The sequence below is a fragment of the Gopherus flavomarginatus genome, chromosome 3 (genome assembly GCF_025201925.1).
Source record: "Gopherus flavomarginatus isolate rGopFla2 chromosome 3, rGopFla2.mat.asm, whole genome shotgun sequence".
NCBI lineage: Eukaryota > Metazoa > Chordata > Testudines > Testudinidae > Gopherus > Gopherus flavomarginatus.
In genome coordinates, this window is record NC_066619.1 from 187,815,310 (window position 1) to 187,834,675 (window position 19,366).

General features: G+C 39.1%; 1 protein-coding gene across 18 annotated transcripts in view; it reads left to right on the forward strand.

Annotated features, from left to right (window-relative positions):
• Nucleotides 1-19,366, forward strand: part of C3H4orf33 (chromosome 3 C4orf33 homolog) — a 65,930-nt gene that overhangs the window by 8,591 nt on the left and 37,973 nt on the right. For 15 of the 18 annotated variants that reach the window (XM_050946635.1, XM_050946640.1, XM_050946639.1 and 12 more), the window contains exons 2-5: nucleotides 4,845-4,920; nucleotides 5,066-5,171; nucleotides 5,271-5,533; nucleotides 7,889-7,949. In XM_050946635.1, the coding sequence (XP_050802592.1) occupies nucleotides 5,353-5,533; nucleotides 7,889-7,949 (242 nt within the window). In that variant the 5' untranslated portion in view covers nucleotides 4,845-4,920; nucleotides 5,066-5,171; nucleotides 5,271-5,352. Of the gene's footprint in view, nucleotides 1-4,844; nucleotides 4,921-5,065; nucleotides 5,172-5,270; nucleotides 5,534-7,888; nucleotides 7,950-8,195; nucleotides 8,248-8,373; nucleotides 8,574-10,651; nucleotides 11,343-19,366 lie in introns of those variants that run through there. The other 3 variants (XM_050946651.1, XM_050946638.1, XM_050946644.1) reach the window with 3 other exon arrangements.

Sequence of the window (19,366 nt, forward strand, 5' to 3'; positions counted from 1 at the left end):
AAATGGCAAATGAAATTTAATATGGATAAATGTAAAGTAATGCACATTGGAAAAAATAACCCCAGCTATACATACAATATGATGGGGGCTAATTTAGCTACAATGAGGCAGGAAAAAGATCTTGGCGTCATTGTGGATAGTTCTCAGAAGATGTCCGAGCAGTGTGCAGAGGCGGTCAAAAAAGCAAACAGGATGTTAGGAATCATTAAAAAGGGGATAGAGAATAAGACTGAGAATATATTATTGCCCTTATATAAATCCATGGTACGCCCACATCTCGAATACTGTGTACAGATGTGGTCTCCTCACATCAAAAAAAGATATTCTAGCACTCGAAAAGGTTCAGAAAAGGGCAACTAAAATGATTAGGGGTTGGAGAGGGTCCCATATGAGGAAAGATTAAAGAGGCTAGGCCTCTTCAGCTTGGAAAAGAGGAGACTAAGGGAGGATATGATAGAGGTATATAAAATCATGAGTGATGTTGAGAAAGTGGATAAGGAAAAGTTATTTACTTATTCCTATAATACAAGAACTATGGGTCACCAAATGAAATTAATAGGTAGCAGGTTTAAAACAAATAAAAGGAAGTTCTTCTTCACGCAACGCACAGTCAACTTGTGGAACTCCTTACCTGAAGAGGTTGTGAAGGCTAGGACTATAACAGTGTTTAAAAGAGAACTGGATAAATTCATGGTGATTAAGTCCATAAATGGCTATTAGCCAGGATGGGTAAGGAATGGTGTCCCTAGCCTCTCTTCGTTGGAGGATGGAGATGGATGGCAGGAGAGAGATCACTTGATCATTGCCTGTTAGGTTCACTCCCTCTGGGGCACCTGGCATTGACCCCTGTCAGTAGACAGATACTGGGCTAGATGGCTCTGGTCTGACCCGGTACGGCCGTTCTTATGTTCCTAAAAGTGCCATTACAGTATGTCTTGTAAATGTTCTTACTTTTTCAGAGCCTTGCAGATACAAAGTATCACCTATGAAGTAAGCAAGCACTTGAACTATCCCTTGAATCTTCTGAAACCTAATATAGTACAGCTTAGATTCTCCCCTTTCTTTAGCCTCCATCTTCCTTTTCATCCTGCTGTCCCTCCTGTCTCAAAGATGAACAACATTCTGAGTTTTAAAGTAGAAAGTCAGGATATTTTTAATAAACAGCTTCCATTAATATCTGTTTGTAATGATGCCTTGGCTTCAGTATTCAGTCAAGTGAACATAAAAAACCAACTGAATAGATTGTGAAAGTTGCTTTAGGAGGTGCCAGTGGCTGGTTTTCTAAAGTTATTTTTTAAATATTTTGTTAGATTCTATATAATACAAATTTTAAATAACTATACATTGTAAGAAATAGAAAGCTTCTTCACAGAAACTAGTCTGTAGGGATTCAGATGAATCTGGTGGCTCTTTAGAATTGCGTTTGGTGCAGTGTCACAGCTGACCAGGTGCAACAAGGATAAACCTTTACTATTTAAGAGTAAAAGAGTGCAGAATATTCCTCCTGCAGTAGGCTGCTTAATGGTGCATTCAGCACACATTGTTGAAGTGGATGAAGTTTTCGGAATTTCAGATAATATCTTATACTACCACAGTGTCCGAGTAGTTGGAAGGTGTCGTGGGTGCAGGGCTAGCTATATCTTTCCTCTCTTTCTGGTTTCTCTGAGTGCATCCGCTCAGGTGTTAGGCCTTGTGCCTTTATCTCTCCTGGGTTGGAATTCCACAGTTCTCCCACTTTTAGACCAAGTCCTGGACTATAATACCTTAGGTATCAACTGTGCTTACCTAGCAGGTCCAACAGAGTTCAACGCGTGGAGTTCTTCCCTTTGGGAATCTGTGACAGAGGCAAATATGGTGACCAGAAAGCCAAATCATTGTTTATTTTAACAGTCAGAGCAAAGAATTTAGAGAAAAAGGATTATAAACCTATAAACACAGTCTACATGCATATCTAATAATTTGCCATTCCCTGATGTTGGCCTTGACAGGCTTAATTTCTTCTGACTCCCCAGCTGGTTTGGGGAGTCTGCTTTCTCCTAACAGTTCACCAGCTACTTTCCTTTGGGAAGAGTCTCTTTTTATCCAGCGAGAGTTCTTTTGTTCTTGTCAGTTCAGAGACTTTTTTGCCTTTGTCGTCAAAAAAACAGTTCAGTAGGCTCCACAGGAAGTCAAGACAGATTCCTCAGCACCATTATCTCATAACAACTCTTACTCCTGAAGGCATTCTGTGTCAAAAAAAAATTAAAAATTCTGTGCACAATATTTTTAAATTCTGCAAATTTTATTTGTCAAATGTGGGGGCTCCAGCATGGCCTTGAGGAGCATAGGCCACTGGCTGCACAGAGATGGGAGATGACTGTGCAACTGCCCCCTGGGATATGGACTCAGCAGTGAGGCTGCACTCAATCTTGACACAGCACAAGAACTGGACCTGCCCCAGAATCACATCACCTGTGCCTTCCCCTCAGTGCCAAGTGCAACGGGTGTGGGCAGGCAGGCTCAGGAAGGCAGGATCCAAGTGTGGAGGGGCTTAGTGTGAAGGGATCCAGGGGTGGGTGGAGAGGGTTCTCTGTGGGGCAGTTTGGGTATGGGCTGCTCATTGTGGGATCCGGATGCACAGGGGCTTGTTGGGGAGTTCTGGGGGAATGGTAATGGGACTCTGCAGGGGGGTCTAGGTGAAAGTAGTTGGGGCTCAGCAGGAAGGGTCTGGGCATGGGGAGCTCAATTGAGGGGTCCAGGTGCATGTGGAGTGGGGCTCATTGGGGGAGGTTCTGAATGTGATAAGGTGAGGCACGGCAGGAGGGTCTTGGTGTGAGGGGGTCTGGATGCATGGGAGTTGGGCAGATGAGTCAGCAGCTCCCTATACAGGGATCCCTGCCCCTGAAGCTGAGGAGTGATTGGGTGCAGGAAGCTGGGGACAGAGGGGAGTTTGCAGAGCTTTCTGCAGCTGGGGAAGAAATCTGGGGATGGGTCTGATCCAGCCCCAGATGCTGTGTAAGGGAAGAGGAAGTCCTATCCTCCCCAGCCCAGCTGGGACCAGCAGCTGAGCCTGGTGCAGGGTAGAAGCCACCAGCTGGGTTTTCACCAGTCCCCCCCCTGCCTCACAGTGATTTACCTCTCTGCTGGCTGCCCTTGGTACCCAAAATATACTGCTGGGAAGGCTTGCGTGACTGCTCTTCCTACTGCTTCCCCATCAGAAAGTCAGTTTTCAGCGAGGAAGCAAAGAAATCTGTGAGGGGACATCAATTCTGTGCATGCGCAGTGGTGCAGAATTCCCCCAGGAGTAAACCCTCAAATGTTTGCTGAGAGGTGGCTTACATTGAGCTATTTTTCCTTGCTGCTTATTTTCATTACAGCCCAACTACTAAACTAAGCCACTATAGCCATATAGTAAACATGCCAATAACCTGGTCAACATACATTATTCATGAATGATTACAGCTCCACTTCCTTCACAGAAGGTTCTTTGTTTTAAATCACCACACTCCCCATTAATTTCATTGAAGATGTCTGTGAATGGTCAGTAGCAGAATATGGTGGTTTATTTTCAGATAACCTTTAAAAGTATCAGCTTTATAGTTTACCTTTTAACTGAAAAGTTACTTGAGTGCATGGTCCTTAATTCATGCTGCTCTGAAAACAAAGTCTCAGCAATGGGTTTAATGAGTTGAAATGTTGGTTTGGTTTGCATTTTGTTGGTTTACAGGAGAGCAATCCTTAGTGCCAGCTGTTTTCTAATCATTTTAATGTCTTATATTTTGATGTTTACAAAACAGATATTACATGCTACTTTGCCATGAAATAAATTGATTTTTACAATCACAAATCAGTGAAGTTACATTTTGCAGTGGAAATTTATAGTTTGGTCTAATGTAGAATAGATGTTGATTATTTTGGTAAATTTTTTTGACAGTTTGTGGAAAATAATGTTTATGTGCACGTGCACAGTTGCCATTTCTTAATCTTAATTTAGGAGATGGTATTTTCAAAATAACAAAAGTAATTGGATCTTTATTCTAAATGAATTGCTTGGCAATTTTATTTATTTTAATTATGCAAGTGTAAGATTCCTGAAAGCATTAACTAGTAAGTACATACATTTTGGTTTTCATTTGCTTTAAAATGTTTTTTCAAAAATTTTCTGACATGTATTTAAAAAAATTTCTCATGTTAAGATATTGTACAGAAAGGCCTATGTGGAACCACCCAATTACTTCATGGCCTGGAGGTGGGGCCCAGCGGTCACGCAGAGTATTATGCAACCGCCTGAGCACTGAGGAGCCGGGCTTTGTGACAGCCCACTCTATGGTGGGGTGAGGTGAGGGGGAGAGGTGGTTGTGATGGGTCAGAGGGGCAAGACATTACCTATACAGATCTTTTGCCTACAATCCCTGCATATGGGAACATAGTTGGCCATGAACACTCCTATAGACTACAGTACCGGAAGCAGTCATGGACTGGGTGTGTGATGAGGGGGTAGAGAAACATATCTTAGCCCCACATGTTTCCAAATCCTTTCTATTGGACCCTCCACACACACAGTTATTTTATTTATGTTTTGAATGTGGGATCAGGATTACATCATATGTTCTTGTACTACAGGGTGAATTTCATTGAATAAGCTTGAGGTCCTGTTTTGAAAAAACAAGATCTCCTTTTTTCCTTCAGAAAAGGATGAATTTTAGTCCAGGACTATATGTGTATAGCCCAGGAATAGGTTTTTAATTAAGTGCATATTGTGACCATCTTAAATATTTGAGCTCGGCTGCTTTTTCTAAAATTTTAAACAGTGTACAGAATTTGCTTTTATTATAAAACTCATTTGGCTAAATACTTTTTTGCAGAAAACTAGTGCAACTCCTTTGACTTCAGCAGAGATGCATTTGTGTGCGAGGACTGAATCTGACCTCTGTTTTTAAGGTACTATGACCAAGCTTATTTTATCAATCCTTGTATGTGAAAAGCAGAATTTGCAATTAATATTCTTGTCACAGCTTAATATGGTTAATCCATTTTATGGTCTCTGTGCAGTCTTTCATTTTAATTTTGCTCAATTTTCTTTAAGCTAGGCCTTTCATTTTAAAGGGCATCATCCTGCAGCTTTTATTCATGGGAGAAGTCCCACTGACATTCATTTGCATTTTCCTCATCAGTAAGAACTGAAAGATCAGGTACAAAGAGATCAGTTATCCCACGTGCTAACTTCCTTTGTGTTTCATACTTAACAAAATAACATTGCATAAAATTTTGTATTTTTTTTCTTCCTTTAGACTATACCAGCAGGACAGTCTTTTCGGCTAATCTGGAATTGTTGACGTATTTCCATTTCCAGTTTGTTTATAACATAGTTAGATGGAATTTAAAATTGAACACACCTGGGACAGTTTACCAGTGAGTCATGAGCCAGTAAGTGTCAGGTTGAAGTCAGGCAGTGCAGGATTGCTGATGGAAGTAAGTGCCCCCTTCTTTAACGATCCTCCAGCACCACTTGGAGAGCCAGGAAAGCCTTTCAGTGGACTGTGGGACTATGAGGGTAAGTGGAAATGTTTTATTGCAAACAAAAATCTTGTGTAATATCTCAAGCAGTATACTTAATTTGTATGCCAGTGTAGATATTAGTGTTCCTGTGTAGTTGACGTATCTAGTTTTTGTTTTAAATCCTGTGGCAAGTTATTTCACCAGGCCAATATAGCTTGAACCGACAGATACATTAAATCTGTTCGTTACAAATTGTGATTCTTTGATCACAATACAGTTCCCTTAAAGACAAAGTCTGGTAAGACTGTAAAGTTAACATTCTTTCTTCCCTTAATATGCCGAGTGTTCAAGAAAACACTTCGCTACTTATTTATGATGACACTTTGCATTCAGAGAGTTCCTTAAACAACTTACAAACTTTACATTATATGTATCTATGTAAATCAATTCTCCCATTATAGAAATACAGTCAACCTTGGAACAAAGAGTCGTGGTTAGTTGTTTAATAGCACATACAACAATTCACATTAATTTGGGAAAGGAAGTGAATATATTATCTAATTGAAATAGCATGAATGTATGAGGCAAACCATGTAAATACCTAAATAAGATTTTTTCCATTGTTCTTGTTAAAAGTGTAGACATGCGGTTTGTTTAGTTAAAAATATTTGAGTTTTGTTATTAAAAAGTGTAGAGAGATGAAGTGTAGTTTAGAGGGAAAAGTATAGAGGAATAGAGTCCTGAGATCTCGAATGACAGGTAGTGGTAAGGAGCTTAGTTTTTATATCTCATCCTAAAGATGAGAGAAGGGGAATGTATATTTAAAAACGTACAGATAGAGTGGCAATTGTGTTAATCTTAATGAATGATGATTGTACTCTTCCTTAAAGAAACAGACAACTCAATTTAAACCAGTAATAGTTTAAACTATAAACCAGTAACTGGCAAATTTTTGATAACTTTGATCAGCAGTTATTGAACTTCCAATGGGAATCTGTTTGAGAGATAATAAATTTGCAGGAGGCTACTGTCAAACAAAATTGACCACAAACACAATATGTAAAAACAGGAAAATTTTATTAGTTCATGTAATCTTAGTGCAAAATTATGACTATCCCAAAATTTGTTTTTACAACAGTGCTATTGTGGTTTTTTTTTCTGTATGTCATTCTTTTTTTGAAGCTTTTTCAGTTGTGCTGTTGTGAATGGGTCAGTCTGTTGTTTCCAGCAATGCTCCATCTTCTGCTGTGATTACCAAAGCACTAATACTAGCGATCTACCAATAAGTTGTTAACACCTATTACCCACAAAATTCACTGTATCTAAAAAGTCAAGATTAATGCAAAATACAACCAAAATAATTTAATAAATAGATAGTAAATTGTATTTATTCCTTTCTATAGCTGAAATCAATAAACTCAATTTCTTGCTCTGAAAAACTACATGATGAGAGAGTGCTTTACTTTGTTCTGACACTGCAATAATTGACCTCAAGATTCGTATTTAAAATTCTTTACTAATCTAAAAGTGATGCAGTATTCAGGCCATGAGACTCTCCCTTATTATACACTTTCCCATCAACTTCTCCTAAAGGGTGATACAACAAGGACAGCTTGCTTCCAAGTATGCCTGCTGCCTTAGAACACTACTTATCTCTCCAGAGGGAGTCATCCTCCAGAAAGCCAATGGCTTTTACAGTCCAAACATATTTTATTCCTTGACTGTTTGTATCCTCCTCCGAGGATTCCTGCTTCAGCTAGTCTTAATGACAGGCCTGTGCTTGCAGCTTAATCTTTGTGTGCATGCACGTGTATGCCTCTGTTTTTCTTTCTTTCTTTTTTTTGTTTTGTATTTCATGTTCGAGCCAGGAGATTGGAAAATCATAGCACCAGTTTCCTGCACTTAAGTGCTTTACCTAGGATGTCCATTGTGAGTGCAATTGACTACAATCACTAAGTCTTAACCAATTTCACTCACAACAGGCATCACAAGTGAAGTGCTTCTGAGCTGTTGCTACTTTTGTCCCATTGACAGCTAACATCAGTTAGCAGAACTATCTTTTTCTTGTTGACTCCAGCTTGAGACCTAGTGGTTAGATAGAACAAAGCAAAATCAAAATAACCTCTTTATTGCTGCTATTTTTATAAAGCTCCTTATGGCGACAGGTTGGGAGGGAAGGGGGAGAAAAAGGCATTGCCATTTTAAATTATGATTGTGGCATATTGCTCAGAATAGCTTAGAAACTGCTGATGGCATATGTACAATTAGTGGAATTCTAGAACACAGTAGTTAAATTTCTGCATAAAAAGAATAAAATATTTTATTTAGTGAGAAGTTTAGAGGCGGAACAGAATAAGTGATTACCATATTATATTGATGGCATGCATGGGGTTTTTGTTTGTTTGTTCAGTTGTAGAAGCATTCTTCTTGAGTGAGAGAACTAAGCAGTACTTAGAAGTTGAACTCTGTCCGTAAGTATGGTGCTTTTCTATTGGTTTTTAAATGTGTCACCTTACATTTTCAATGCCATTGTATTAGCATTTCTAATATTCACTCGGACACACACAAGTGTGGAGGTGTGGTAGGGAATACAACAGGTGTGGAAGTGACTTCAGCCCTGAGATATGTATGAGTTCCCATTGCGTATGTGAATATAGGAGTATACTAATAGTTTACTTCAGTTGAATAACGTTGTTACTCTATTTTAATATGGTCAGCCATGGACAACATTTATTGCTGTTGCTTTCTGGCAGAAGAAGAGTATCGAAAGTAAGTGATAAAATGCTTTCCATAAAAGTGTGGAAAATTAACATCCTTTCCTAATATCTGATTGATCTTTATCTTTCAAGTAAGAAACAACTGCCTTTCTTTTGCTTTTTTATTGCTCTAACAAAGCAGGAACTTCCTTTAACATTTGAAGTGTCCAGAACAGAGACCAAATGGGAAGGCAGAGCTCATCTTCCTTGGAGTTATTTTCCACCATGCACTGACAAGTTTAATGCATTTGCAATTCATGGATCAGAAGCAAAGAGAACGTATGAAGCACTTTACCCTGTGCCTCAGCATGAAATACAGAAAGGACAGAAACCAGATTTGTAAGTAGAAAATTACCTCATCTGCATCACAATATATAATAGGAGTCTTTGGGGAAATTTTTGTAAAATGGAGTTCATTTAGTTATAAAATTAAGACTACCATCCTAGTGCTTTAATTATACTGCTAAGCACTAGTTCCACAAGCACTCTGCTGTGTGTAAAGAGCTTTGTGGCAGATAGCTGTAATTAGAGGTTGATTTTTACTGCTATCCTTTAAGTGCATAGCAAATGATGCTTTCAACACCAGTGGCATCTGTTTCATCACCTTTCTCAACAAAATCAATAATTTGATTGTCCCAGGTTCCCTGCCTAGAGCACCCTTTGAAATGCCAACCAGTAATAATCTTACTATATGCATCTCCAGTGGACCTGCTTTGTTTCTTCTCTACTGTTCATGACAGCCCAACCTAGTTTCTCATTTTGGAATTGATTGCAGTAAAGGGGGACTGAATAAATCAGTTGAAAGATATTGTAATATTAAAAGAACAGGCAACATCAACAGACAAAGAGACAAGCATGACGTCACCCGGATTCCATTTTGAACCTATTTATTGCCTTGACCATGAAGTGAAGTCAGACAACAATGAACTGGGTTATAATAATAATTGCTACTTCTGTGCAATAAGGCGTCTGGTATTTGTGTTGTTTAAGAAGAATGCCTTATCTTTTGCAAACAAGGGAGTGCCAGAAGAATTTTAAGAATTTATGGAATATCTAACAATATTTATGTGAATTCTCCCCAAACCTTGGTATGGGGGAGCATCCCGCATATAAATAGATATCAAGATAAATAGATTATTTATTCCAATTTCAGTTTTGTTTTGTAATTCATCTTTACTATTGATTTTTGACTCTTCAGAGTTAAATCAGGTGAAGAAAGATCAAAGATTATTTGAAAAGTAGGGAAAAAAGTCTTTCCCTTTAACAGTTTTGTGATACTAGCATAGTGTGAGCTGTATGACATGATTTACTGGCTTCTACTTATGACTACAGCATATGTAATGGAAAGAAGACATCTAGTATTCTAATGCTCCAGAAGAGTAGCCCAAAGGGATGCACCAAGCAAGGATTTTTATAGGGTTTTGAACAGGATTTTATGCATAGCTTTAATTTCATTCTTGTGTAAATGGGAAAGAGAGATTTCAAGCCTTGTGTACCCATCCCTCTTATACCAGCTTCATTTTACTTTCTTCTGTTTTTTTTTCTGCCTTTGATGTCTTCTTCCTCTTTTCCTTTTCCTCCAAATCCCCTGTTCATGTTTACTAACGCTGTCCAACCATTTTCCCCCACCCCACCATTGCTCTAAAAGTAAATTAATCATAATAATTAATAAAGTAATGGAAATAAGCGGTGTTGCTGTCATTCTCATTGTTGCCTATTTGGGGAGGGGGAAGGAGGGAGAAACTTGGCTAAGTACTGTCTTTGGGCTAGATCTTGAGCTTTAAGTCACATCACTGGTGAATTCTGGACATAGAGGCTGTATAACAGGCAAGGAGAGGTTCATTCCAGTGACAGTGGTGATCCTCCAATAGTCAGGGTCCTACACCAGATTCTCTCTCTATTGCTAACCTGGAAGATATGGTTGGAGGCAAGGGGTGAAGTGGGTCTCCCTTTTTACTGGACTGATTCACCAACTGCAGTTTCAGCCTCCATTAGCAGCCAGTGTCCATTAGGTCAGCCATCAGGCTGCTTTAACTTAACTTTGGAAACTGGCCCAGTGCACAGCAGCTCAAAGAGTGCAGGAGTTGAAAGATGAGCTTAATGCTAGCTAACTTTACACCCAATGTGTACTGTGTGCTTGTTGGCTGTAGCTCTGGATTTGGACCCATACTTTCAATGCAAGATTTGTTGGAGTCTTACATAGCTCTATAGTATTCCTAATTTATTAGATCTAGTTCTCACAAAACAGAGTATGGAAAATAAATAGAATACTGGTTATGTCACTGTCAAGAACTCTAGGAAAATAAATATTTAAATTATTTTTATGGCTATGCAACTATTTTTATTCTTAACTTCTGAGTGTAAAGAAACAAATCTCATACCCTGAGTAATTTCCCACCTTCCCATTTTATTTACAGCCATCGCTTGGAATTTTTCAAACAACTTAACCTGAAGATGTTAATGGGAGAAGATTGGAAACAGCCTGAATCAGATCTGTGGTGTCAACTGACTAGATAAATGGATAAAAAAATTTAGATATTTGATATGATTTCTGGTGGTTGAAGCTGTTGGAACCAACCTTTTCAGCTAAACTATGATAAGAGCTTTAGTATGCATTTATAAATGTCATAAAAAATGAGTGTTTGAAAGCCTGTTTAAGCGCCAAAAAAGTCAACCTTTTAAAAAGTCAATTATCTTCAGCAGTTATATCTAAAAATCATGGGTCAATTGGGTAGAGGCCTCTTTTTTCTATTATCTCATCAAGATACAGATGTGGAACTCACATGTTCATGTAAGATGGAGGTGAGCCCATTTAAGTCATTCAGTCTATGCCCTTGGATTTGCTAGTGCAGAGAAAAAGATACTCTAACTAGGGTTGTACATTTAGGTTATATTTATTCAGGTTAGAGTTCTTGGAAAAATCCAGTGTTTGAACTGGGATATCTCAGGTTATACAGTATAATCTCAGCATTTCTCCCTTACATTGAGAGAGCTTCAAATATTTAGAGAGATTTTTCACTGCTGTATGATTTTTCATAACTGTTGCCATTGTGATTCCTGTTACCACTGGTAATTAAGTGATAAATTTGTCCTATTAACTGAATCTTGAGCTTTTTCATAGTATTTATGTAACATTGCACTTAGCTACATTACCTGACTTGTATGTTATGGAATGCTGATTCTACGATGGGGGTTTGTTATATTGTATTTGACAACAATTATGACATAACAGAGTTGCACAATTAATAAGGTAACCAAAATAGAATAATTATTCTTTCCTCAGTGTCTTGTTTTTGGGAGATGTATAGAATTCCTTTATGTATACAATTTTTTTTTTTTTAAGAGCATAGGTTCTTTGGGATATGACCCATGCTCTCTTGTGTTTGTATAGTGCCTAGCACATAGTGGAGTTCCACCAGTAACAAATACAGTGATAACTAACTGCACATATACTATGCATATGGAGGCAGTATGGTCCAGTGGATAGGGCACCAGACTGGAGTCAGGAAATTGGGTTTTAATGTCCACTGTGACATGCAGCCTACTTCCCTGACATCCAGTGCTGCTAACCTCAGGCCAGGTCTGTACTTAAAAATTAGATCAACGTAGCTACGTTGCTCAGGGCTATGAAAAATTTCACACTCTGTGCAATGTAGTTAGCTGTATCCTCTTAGGTTTACCTAAGTCAACAGATGAATTCTTGCATCTTGGAGAGGTGGATTACCTATCATCACCGTTATCAGTGGAAACCCCTTCTCTGTCAACACAGCAAGCATTTACAATGCTACAGCGGCATAACTGCAGCATTGTAACTGTACCACAGTATCCACGGTAGTGTAAATGTCGCATCAGTTTCCTTTTACCAGATTAGGGTCAGACTAGATGATTACAGTGCTTGGTGAGTTGGGAGCATTGGCCCTCCAGCCATACCAAAAGTCTTCTGGGGAAAACCAAGAGCTCCAGGAAACAATACAGTGTGCTAGCCCCCTTCTGGCCTCAGTAATCCTTTTCCAGCTGTCTCTCTCAATTCTCTGACTCAGTAGTCCTTTTCTTCTTCTGGCAGGGAAGTCAGTTTGCCCCCTGTACAAAAGAATGGCCATACTGGGTCAGACCAAAGGTCCATAGAATCAGGACTGGAAGGGACCTTGAGAGGTCATTTAGTCCAGTTCCCCGCTGCACTCATGGCAGGATGAAGTATTATGTAGACCATTCCAGACTGGTGTTTATCTAACCTCTTAAAAATCTCCAAGGATGGAGATTCCACAACCTCCCTAGGCAATTTATTCCAGTGCTTACACAATTTTATACATCTAGCCTCGTATCCTGTCTTCCGACAGTGGCCGATACCAGGGGCCCCAGGGGGAATGAACAGAACAGGTGATTATCAAGTTGTGATGTTGTGGTACGTTGTGATCATCAAGATGTGGTGATTGAGGTACGGGGTAGGGGGGAGCCTGAGACCTCGCTTCCCAATCTGGGCTCCAAATCTGTGAAGTGATTGTTCTATTTCACTTTTCCCCCGTCTTCTTTCAACACAGCTTCCTAGCCAATTCTCAGGTCTCTTCAGCTGAGCTCCTTGCAGGGTTCCATTCCTGCTCCCTCTCTGACTCTGCCATCATCCTAGCCTGTGACTGTGCAGCTGGCCCTTGGCAGAACTTCATAGATTTTAAGGACAGAAAGGGACATTTATGATTATCTACTCTGACCTATTCTGTATCATGGCCATAGCGCAGGCCATAGAACCTCATTCAGTAATTTTTGCACCAAGGCAATAACTTCTGTTTAACTTCTAACATATCTTTCTCTAATATGAGTCTTTAAATAAAACTTCAAATGTTGGAGAATCCACCATGTCCCAAAGTAAGTTCTTCCAAGGGTTAATTGCTCTCACTTAAAAAATATTTCTAATCTAAATTTGGTCTAGCTTCAATTTCCAGCCATTGGATCTTGTTATGGCTTTTTCTGCTAGATTAAAGAGCCATCTGTTAAAGAAAATCTCTTCCTGTCTTTCAGTCACATGTTCTGTGGATTCCCAGTCCTATGACCACGGAGGAAATTAGACTGGTGACAGCAAGGGCTGACCTCTTCTTAAGCAGCCTGCTAACATACAACACCAGCTACGTACATGACCTTGGGCAAGTCACTTTATGTTCCTCTGCCACATTTTCCCCATCTGTAAAATAGGGTTAACAGTGTTTATCCATCTTTCTAAAGTGCTTAGAGATATATGGATGAACTTATCTTTTTATTTATATTCTTGCACTGTGCCCGTGGTACCTGAACACTATGGATATGTCGACACTGCAGCTGGGAGCAAGCTTCCCAGTGTAGGCAGACAAACTGATGCTAGTGAGGCTTTTGCTGGCGTGCTAAAAATAGCAGCATGGATATTGCAGCTCAGGCAGCAACTCTGGCTCTCCAGCCTGCCCAGTCCCTTGGGGCCAAGCTCAGGTTGCTAGCCTGACCCTCTTGGCAGAGCTGCAACATCCACTCTTTTGTTCTTAGCATGCTAGCTCAAGTCTGGCTACCTGGGCTGGGAGGCTCATTCCCAGCTATAGTGTAGAAATACATTTCCTATTGCCATCTGTGGAAGGATTGGAAAATGTTTGTGTTCATAGTTGTGTTTAAGTGTGCCATGTACTTTTAAAACTGGCTCTACTGCATGTATCATAGAATCATAGAATATTAGGGTTGGAAAGGACCTCAGGAGGTCATCTAGTCCAACCCCCTGCTCAAAGCAGGACCAATCCCCAAACAGATTTTTTACCCCAGTTCCCTAAATGGCCCCCTCAAGGATTGAACTCTCAACCCTGGGTTTAGCAGGTGGATGCTGAAACCACTGAGCTATCCCTCCCCCCTCATGTTTTTAAGAAGAGGGAAGTTTTTCATACCATGCTGTTCGCTATCTTTTGCTTATTAACTGGCATAAATCCATTGATTTGCTTAAATAGTGTCTTAACAATTCCTTTTTTCGTACATTCATGCCACACCTTCTGCATCGATTAAAAAAGTGTGAAAAGTGAAAGCTGAGCTTTTCTGATACCAAGGAAATGGTGCATGTTAAAATATCATCATTTTCTCACCATGTGTTTAAAATTCAGATACTCTAGTTTGGCAAACCGTGTGGACTCCACTCAGATTATTAAAACCATACCTGCTTTTGGGGTGGGAAGAGATGCATGCCTTGTCTAGGGGCTTACAGCCTAGTGGCGGGTAGGAACATGCATATTTCTTTGAGATGCATGTGAGAAGGACCACACTTTTTGTACACTGTTCAGCATAGTCCTCCAGCTGCAACCCATTGTGGGGAAGGATTATGGCCATGCACCCATTCCTAAATCTATCCTCTCTGTTATTTCAGTCATACTTCCCCTTGCATAAAAGGCCTCATTCTGGCTGTTCTGTCTCACTGTCAAGATTCTACGCAGCCTCCATCACCTTAGTATCCGAGGGACAGATTTTTAAAGGTATTTAGGCTCCTATCTGCATTTTTAGGCATCTGAGGGATGTTTAATAATATGGCCCTCAGTGCCTCCTAGGAGGTACTTGCTGCTTTTGCAAGAATGCTACAGGGATATGAGTATCCCTATCCCATGCTGCACAAGGCATAATTTGACTCTCATATGCATTCTTCTTAACATTTTTTTTTAGTGGCTAACTCTGCTTTGTTATGAGGGGGGAAATACTTCTCATTTCTTCCTAACCATATGAAGAAAATGTTTTCAAAGTGTTATAAGGTTAATTTTATTCCTCTGTATTTTGATGTGTACACAATAGAGCAATACTGGCACTTCAGGATTTTCTGATTGACTTTAGGCTCCCTCTCCATTAGTAGATTTATATGTTAAACCAGAAGGGACCATTGTGATCATCTAGTCTGACCTCTTGTATAACACAGGCCACAGAACTTCTTCCCAAAAATAATTAGTTGAGCATATCTTTTAGGAAAATATCCAATGTTAATTTAAAAAATGTCAGTGATGGAGAGAATCTACCACAGCACTCTGTAAATTGTTCCAGTGGTTAATTAGTTAAAAAGTTATGCCTTATTTCCAGTTTCAATTTGTCTAGATTCAGCTTCCAGCCAATGGATCATTTCATACTTTTCTCTGCTACACTGAAGAGCCCATTATTAAATATTTGTTCCCTGTTAGACTGTAATCAAGATTATAGACTGTAATGAGTTGCTGTGATGGCGTACCCATTCTCAATTCAATTGTGTGCTCTCTAACCAGTAAGGGCACTTTGCCTTTTCCAAACCCTAGTCTTATGCAAATAGACCACTGCATTCTTAGCCCTCGTCCAGACTAACCCGCGGCATCGGCGGGTTAAAATCGATTGCTCGGGGATCGATATATCGCGTCTAGTCTGGACGCGGTGTATCGATCCCCGAGCGCGCTTACATCGATTCCGGAACTCCATCAATCCGAACGGAGTTCCGGAATCGACGCGGAGAGCCGCGGACATCGATGCCGCGCCGTCCAGACTGGTGAGTACCTCGATTTTAGAAATTCGACTTCAGCTACGTTATTCTCGTAGCTGAAGTTGCGTATCTAAAATCGATTTTAATTGCTAGTCTGGACGTGGCCTTAGTGTCACCAATTCTTTCTGCTCTCTTAATGAGACTTAGAGATTTCTTGTTATAAAGTGCCATTTGTTGAAAATAGTAAGTATTGTATGTATAGTTTCTAGACTTCTTTTTACACCTGCAGTACATACACATCCTCCTGAAAATTACCCTGTAGTCTGGGAATATTGATCAATCCAATAAATACTGGTTTTAAAAAAAATACAAGAGGTCTGATGTCCCTCAAAGCTGTCTTATTTAATGAAATATAGTCATGGGCAAAAAGAATAGTTTTCTTTTAATATTTCAGTATTTCATATATGCTTGTTTGTTTGTGAAACATTTAATTTTGCCATTTAAAGTCAAGCATTTTGAGTGTAAACAGAATGCTGTGTTTACTGCTTGTATTAAACAGATTTTCTTTTCTCATACTCAGCTGATTATCCTATATGTAAAGGAACAATAAGTCCAGTGATATTTACTCAGGTGGTTTTCAGTCCATTTTCCCCATCACACTTCAAATTCTGTCCTTGGATGCGTCTGGGGGACTCTTATTGACTATTTCTGAGAGAAGTAGATGAGTTATTTTCACCCTAAATAAAATTATGCTTTTGTTGCAATAACTTATTGCATTAACTGTTTCTTAGAATACAGATTATTATATAGATCATGTATACTGTATGGAGAATATCTGCATGATAAATTGCAGAGACTATACCTTTGACAACTTATCCTGCACTCTGTCTACTAATCCATCTCTTGTGGATTTATTTTAAAATTTTAAACTTGTGAGCATTTTTAAATTGTTACTGTCTTTTAAAAATCAGCCTGCCTGATCAATATTTCCAATGGGCAATATTCAGTCCCACATCAGTTACAGATGTCTGATATCTCATGACACAGGAGACTGAGTTATAGGAGTTTTATTCTTCTGGAAAGGGGATATTCTCAGTAGCACTTGATGGTAGCCCTGCAGGGACTCAAGATAACTGATTTTATAGTCTGACATTTTTTATAAGGAAAAAGTACTTTTGGGTAATATTTAAAGGTGTGTTGTTGTTTTTTTTTTTAAAGCCATAACTTTCATCTTCTGAGCTCTATATCCTAGGATTCCTGGTAAATCAAAGTACAAGCCTGCTGCCATTGAAGGCCATGCCAAAACTCTGCCTCCAGTGGGCATATGACTGGATAACTAAAGGAGCCGGGAGAAAGTCCCAATAAGTGTTTAAAATGCTCTTGAATATTTCTAATCTAGTTCTTCTGTTACATGGAGTGTATGTATGGGGAGGGAGAAGGCTAATAAAGGTTTTAACAACACTTGTTTAAGTTGACCTGCGTAAGTCATTTATGATCTCATAACTTGTGAGTAATGCAGTTATCAAAAATGCCTGGCTGTGAAAGTGCCCAATTATACATTTTCTCTTTTCTCTATTGTGGGGCCTCTGATGTATGGAGTAGCTGCAGAATGGAACACTATGATAGTATGCGTGGGAAATATCAATCCAAATTTCTATTTGCTAATAACTCCAGCCATTCTCTCCTCACCATTTCCTTATGAAATGTAACAAGATTTGATTGGAATGAGAAAAAGACTGAGATTTCTAGTCATCACAAAAGGTTTCATGCTGTTATAGTTGCAGAACATTACAATCCCATTCTCTTCAGTCCGTCAAAAGATTGATTCATAAAGCCTAAAATCTGTCTAATGTAAATCTGGGAGGAGACTTTTTGTAAATGATTCTTCCCTGTAATCTGCTCAAAGCCTCATTCAGTCTGAGGAGGAGCTCTGTGAAGCATATACATGTCTAATTCTTCCCCCGTACCCAAAATACTTTGATTACATTCCCCACAAAATAAAATTGCCACCTGTCAGTTAAAATTGTGGTAACCTCCAGCGACTCAGTCCAAAACTCTGCTTGTCTTACATGGTGGGTTGCTATTAATTTATCCTTAGTTGTGTTAATTGAATGGTGAGTTTACAGACATCAAATCTCAATGAAGTCTGTGACATCCAATCATTGGTACCTCTCACTTTAACAGTACAAGCAGTCAAAGGAAACTGGTTTTTTTCAGGGGCCTGAACTCTTTGGTGAGAGGACCCCCAGATTTAGATCACTAATCTCACTTCATGCAGCACACCAAATTTCAAAGCAATCCAAATAACCGTTTGAATTTTAGAGCTCTTACAAAAATCAAGTTTTAAAGCATATAAAATAGCAGGAATGGAAGCCCTTTAAACTTTTTACTGTATTGGAACATGCACATTGTACAAATGTGCATTTTCTTAAATACTGCTCTGAATGTGGATCCCCCAAAGATTTAGTAGGTGCTGTGCACTATCTTGGGTAAAACTCAATACATGTGGGTCAGAATTCTCTCAATCACATCAATAGTTTGATTTCTAGCTCTGTACAGAAAAAAAAAAAGGAACTTGAAAAATAGCTATTTTTGAGGAGTGCTTTTATCTTTGCAACCCATAGCCCAAATGACCTCAAATTTGGCTCACTAACCCTACCCTATACTCTCCTAAAGGACACCAAATTTCAAAGGAATCTGACAAAGGATGTTGATTTTAGGGGACTAAGAAAGGTTGAACTTTAAACAGAAGTCGTGATGCAACCTTCAGTGTAGTGGTGCTGCTATGCCACTATAACTTATGAGTGGAGTTAAATTAATAATGTTGGACTGCATATTTTATGCTATTACCACTATGATTAAGGAAATTGTTCAAAATATCAAAATGAATTGCTGCTTGTAACATACCAGTACGGAATGCTAAGCTGTAATCGTAGTCAGTTATTAAAACATTTCCAAGGACAGTAAATGTTATTAATCACCATTTAAATAGCAGAAATCAGAAATGTCCAGCGGTTGCTTAGCAGTGATAGCAGGAGCTAGAGTATAAATGTAGTAAATTTTGTTCTTGTTTAATCTTTTAAAAAAATGAAGGCTTTGTGTATTTTAGCTGTTATTACGGCATGTGTAGCTGGTCCTGCCCATCACTTCCTCCTAAGCAGGTATCAGACACCTTCCTACTGTTTCTAATTACAATTGGAAAAATGGCTCATTTAATTTTTATCTACGAGGTGGTTTTAATTGCTGTTACTGTTTTTATTATAAAGTACATCTAAAAATTAAATGGATTTAAATGGAACTAATGGATGCATATTGTGTAATGCAGAAGCTGTTCCCCACACACAAGGGAACAAGTGTGTGGCTTCTGGAGAGCCAATAATATACTCCTCAGCTTCAGAGGAGTTATTGAATCAGGGAGGAGGAAATATCTGTAAAGAAATGACAGCCTCACTATACAAAGTTTGATGAGGACTAAGCAGCTCCCTATCACTGCTTCTGAGGTTTAGGAATAAGGTAGAATCAGACTTGGAAATGGGAAGGGAAGGTATATGCCCTGAGTGCACTTCCACTTTTGATTCGGGCCCATCTTTAACACTTAAGTGTTTAAATTTTGTCTTCCTCTGAAGCATCAGGCCAACAAAGAGCACTGTTTGGGACTAGGTGTAGCATTGGTCTTTAATATAACAGTTCCTGTTACTTACCCACTTCT